Source organism: Palaemon carinicauda, chromosome 42, assembly GCF_036898095.1.
Source record: "Palaemon carinicauda isolate YSFRI2023 chromosome 42, ASM3689809v2, whole genome shotgun sequence".
Taxonomy (NCBI): Eukaryota; Metazoa; Arthropoda; class Malacostraca; order Decapoda; family Palaemonidae; genus Palaemon; species Palaemon carinicauda.
In genome coordinates, this window is record NC_090766.1 from 24,174,335 (window position 1) to 24,179,683 (window position 5,349).

A 5,349-nucleotide genomic window follows, 5' to 3' on the forward strand; every position below is an offset into this window, starting at 1 on the left:
ACTCTGGATGACCGAAATCATCAAGGACACTACACAACATTACTGCAATCAGAGACTCTGTTGTCCGCAGCCCAAGCACGTCTGTGCAACGGCAAAGTTAGGAGCTTGAAATCAACCGGGAGTCCGTGCGGAGAATTTTGAACGCAGATCTCCACCTGTATCCTTACAGGATACAGATTAAACACAAGCTTACACCTGATGACATGAGGAAGCGAGTGATCATGTGCTAGTGGTTTTGCGACAAGATTGACGCTGTCCCAGACTTCCTTGACAATGTTTGGTTTTCGGACGAGGCACATTTTCTGTTGTCAGGTCACGTGAACTCGAAGAACAATATCTTCTGGGGGTAGCACACCCACTGAGCACTGTCTGCAAAGGCCATTACACTCGGTGAAGTGCACTGCCTGGGTCGCCATCTCCAAACATGGCATCATTGAACCATTCTGGTTAGAGGACGACAACGAGCAATCTGTGACAATCAAAACCGAGCGATATGTCCAGGTGCTTGCAAGTTCTGGACAGCACTTGGTCGACGGAGAGGAGTCGTCCAGTGGTTCCAGCATGATGGTGCCACTCTCTACACTTCAAACGAATCATTGGCATGGCTACAGCAGCGTTTCCCTGACCGACTGATCAGCCGCAGGTGTGACTCGGAGTGGTCTCCGCATTCACCGGACCAGAACCCCCAAGATTTTTATCTCTGGGATACCTTAAGGACAGGATATATGGAAACAACCCCCAGACAATCCCTGACCTGAAGGCAGAAATCACAACAGCAATAAGAGAGGAATGCGGGAGGGTCATCGAGAACTTTGCCCGCCGGATCCAAATGTGCCTGTAGCACCGGGGAGCTCATTTGGAGCACATTTTGGAGAGCCAGTGAAACAAAGAGTTGTTGTTGTACAGACTTGAAACTTTGGAGATGCCTGTTACACAAAGTTTTGTGTCGATCTAAAAATTTTGGAAGTTATTTGGTTTTTGGCGATGACCGTTTATTTGTGTCACCCTGTATGAATATATATATATATATATATATATATATATATATATATATATATATATATATATATATATATATATATATATATATAGCCAGACAGATATGTGCGTATGAATTGAAGTATGTAGCCGCACACATGTGTATATGTAAAGCTTTTAATATATTCTACAAAAGGAAAATGTGTTACAACAGGAAAAAGCTTTTTCAACCAAAGCTATATATCCTCATGTATAAGCTCTCTTTTGAAGACATTGATCAGCATTGTGAAATTGAATTATTGTTATTGTTTCTCTTGCATACAAATAACAACAAGGAAAACTTTTCTTCTTCTTCTTCATCTTTGTCTACATCTTTTCCCACTTCTATGTGGGGTCGATGTTTCTGGTCAGCTTTCTCCATCTACCTCTCTCCCACACCTCATCAACGGTTAATCCCTTTGATTGAAGGTCATCGTTGATACAGTCCATCCACCTTCGCTTTGGTCTCCCTCTTCTTCTCGTTCCCTGTACCTACATTTCCATTACTCTCTTCCCCATATACTGTTCATCTCTTCTCATGACATGACCGTACCACCTCAGTCTACTTTCTTGGATCTTATCTGATAGTTTTCTAACTCCTGTGGTACCCCTGATTTATATATTATTGTCATTACTAGCTAAGCTATAAGGGCTCATACAGGGGGAAAATAGCACAGTGAGGAAAGGAAATAAGGAAATAAATGAACTACAAGAGAAATAATGAACAATTGAATTTAAATACTTTAAGAACAATAATGATATTGAAATAGATTTTTTATGTACAGAATAAGCTATAAAAACTTAATAAAAAGAGGAAGAGTAATAATTCGAGTGTACCCTCAAGCAAGAGAAGTCTACCACATGATAGTGGAAGACCTTAGTACAAGGGCTGTGGCATTACCCAAGACTAGAGAACAATGGTTTGATTTCGGAGTGACCTCCTAAAAGAGCTGCTTCCCATGGTGGAAAGTAGCCACTGAATAATATTAGTGCAGCAGTTAACCCCTTGAGCGAAGGTGAAGTGTTAGGTGTTCTCAGTGTTGTCAGGTGTATGAGGACAGGAGAATGTGGAAAGAATAGGCCAGACGATTTGGTGTATGTGTAGGTAACGGGGAAAACGAGCCGTAACCAGAGAGAGGGCTCTAATGTAGTACCATCTGGCCAATCAAATGACCCAATAAGTCTCTAGCGGTATTATCTCAACGGGTGACTGGTGTCTTGTGCATCCTACTACCTATAACTTTTTTATTTTCCATAATACATGTATAGTTAATTTTGTCAATATCAGTACAGGTTCAAGTCAACGAAGAAGACATCTGGAATGTCAGTGTAGCTGTTAATATAATAGTGACGTTAATTAAGCATAGATATTTTTTTTTTTGGATAATGTATGCTACATTAAAATAAGAAACAACATAAGTCTTATTGATATAATAATTCAAATTTGGAGTTTCAAGATATTTCCTGTATCTCGGAAAATATGAAAAGATTTGTGTTATTAACTTGATTAATGCGTATCAGCATTTCTATTAAGGAATTTTTCATATAAAATCAGAATGCAAAAATTAAACACTGCCAAGGAAAGCGAATTAAGATTAGTGTGAGACTGTCTAAATTGAAATTACATAGGTACCACGCCTTCACGATTACAGTGCCACAGGAAGTGTAAGGATAGCTGGCTGTCTCTGTTGAAGCTAACTTTGTGTAAGAGGCGATAAGAAGAAACCTTTATGCTTGTTGTGCCTCGTGAAACATCATACCTTTATGACGTTGTTTTTGTTCCTGAAGTAGATGTCTCCCGACTTGACTTGCCCCAGCGAATTCTCTACAGGGATTGATGCTTGGGCCATTTTCTTTCTGACGAGGTTCTTCTCCGATGTCTGGTGATGATTTAAACAATCAGTTCGCTATAGATTCGTTTCTCAGCTTCGAGCCGTCCACCCGTTGCCAGAGCCTTTTCAAGGAAGTTCAGAGACACAAGTTTCAGGTGCCGTACACAAGAATTTTAGTTATCTGAAAGGCTTGAATTTACAAATACCAAATTCGTTAGACATCGAATCAATCCATGATATACCAGGAAAGCTGTTTTAAGCATCGGCCATCTTTAACGCTGAGAAAGACACCAATAGAAAGATGCTATACTGTATAATGCTATAAGCTAATGCTCTAGAGATACACTGCACTGGGTCTAATGAGTAAAACACGACCACCAGACAGTGGCACAGGATACGGTTGTGTTGGTTGACGTCATTCCTTTGTGATACGCATTTCACCGTTGGCTATTTATTTTCTTTAACTCTAACGTGACATGATGATCTTCAATTGCGCGAATTGACGAGGAACTAAGATTCAATCGGAGGCATTTGTGGAGTTTTTCATACTTCGTCCAGCCAGAAAATATAGCCTTGAATTATTCCGAAATAATTGGCGATTCGTTAACCGCTCTGCAGGAAATCCGTGAAGTGACTGCTTATCTGTCAATTATTTTCGACTGCCAAAATAGAAAATAAAAGAAATATGTATGTTTAGACTTTCATTAGTCCTTATTTTCATTAATTCTTATCGATTTACTTTCTTTACCTATTTGAATTACTGTTAAATTTAGTGAAGTGAGTGGCTGTTCGGTTCGTTTAAGATGCCACATCTTACGTGAGACACAGCTTCTAGCATTGGCAGCCAGTCAGTCAGCAAGTCTGGATTCGAAAAAAAAGCTCATTACTAGATATGACGACGGACATTGCAGAAAACTAATATCAATGGACTGTATGTAATATCCCCTTTCTTCTATTTGATAATTTTGCTTTGTTGTTTAATGGGAATCTTTCTTCAGCTCGTAATTGTCTCCTACGCTTTGGGTCAAATATTCCATTTCTCTTACGGTTTAAAGGTTTAAGGTTTAAGGTTTAAGTTTTAAGGGCAACTCATGAATGGCAGGAGCAGAGGACACTGACAGTGCCTTAAAAACTGACCGTATAGGTAAGACCAGGGAGAGCCAGGCAATGTCTGGCGAGTGGTGATGATTTAGCAGGTAGACATACAGGCTAACCGCCCCCCCCCCTCCTTAGCTCACAAGTATGGTGAGGTTGCAGACACTACAAGAAACTATCGAGTTTGAGCGTGACTCGAACCCCAGTCCAGCAGAACGACAATAACCTTAATTATTATTATTATTATTATTATTATTGTTATTATTATTATTATTATTATTACTAGCCAAACCACAACCCTAGTTGGAAAAGCAAGATGCTTTAAGCCCAATGGCTCCAATAGGGAAAAATAGCCCAGTGAGGAAAGGAAATAAGGAAATAAATAAATGATGAGAATAAATTAACAATAAATCATTCTAAAATCAGTAACAACGTCTAAACAGATATGTCATATATAAACTATTAACAACTTCAAAAACAGATATGTCATATATAAACTATAAAAAGACTCATGTCAGCCTGGTCAACATAAAAACATTTGCTCCTACTTTGAACTTTTGAAGTTCTACTGATTCAACTACCCGATTAGGAAGATCATTCCACAACTTGGTAACAGCTGGAATAAAACTTCTAGAATACTGTGTAGTATTGAGCCTCATGATGGAGAAGGCCTGGCTATTAGAATTAACTGCCTGCCTATTATTAAGAACAGGATAGAATTGTCCAGGGAGAACTGAATGTAAAGGATGGTCAGAGTTATGAAAAATCTTATGCAACATGCATAATGAACTAATTGAACGACGGTGCCAGAGATTAATATCTAGATCAGGAATAAGAAATTTAATAGACCGTAAGTTTCTGTCCAACAAATTAAGATGAGAATCAGCAGCTGAACACCAGACAGGAGAACAATACTCAAAACAAGGTAGAATGAAAAAATTAAAAAACTTCTTCAGAATAGATTGTATCTTTAAGAAGTATTATTATTATTACTAGCCAAGCTACAACCATAGTTGGAAAAGCAAGATGCTATAGGCCCAAGGTCTCCAACAGGGAAAAATAGCCCAGTGAGGATATGAAATAAGGAAATAAATAAATGATGAGAATATATAAACAATAAATCATTCTAAATATAGTAACAACGTCAAAACAGATATGTCCTATATAAACTATAAAAAGACTTATGTTAGTCTGTTCAACATAAAAACATTTGCTGCAACTTTGAACTTTTGAAGTTCAAATACAAGTTTAACGACGAAGATAATCCGAGTACATTTAAATTATGTCACATCATCAGACGTCAACAATAGTAAAAAAAAAATGTCTAGATAAAAAAAAAATCAAATACATAGTATTTTAATATCCTTCGATTTTCCTGCCACTAATGACTGATTAATTAATCGAT

General features: G+C 38.1%; 1 protein-coding gene across 1 annotated transcript in view; it reads right to left on the bottom strand.

Annotated features, from left to right (window-relative positions):
* The window catches only part of LOC137632747 (docking protein 1-like), a 26,842-nt gene extending 23,597 nt beyond the window's left edge, over nt 1–3,245 (bottom strand). Inside the window, exon 1 of the mRNA XM_068364824.1 lies at nt 2,778–3,245. Coding sequence (XP_068220925.1) covers nt 2,778–2,867 — 90 coding nt within the window. The 5' untranslated portion in view covers nt 2,868–3,245. The remainder of the gene's footprint in view (nt 1–2,777) is intronic.
* Between the last annotated feature and the right edge of the window lie 2,104 nt (nt 3,246–5,349).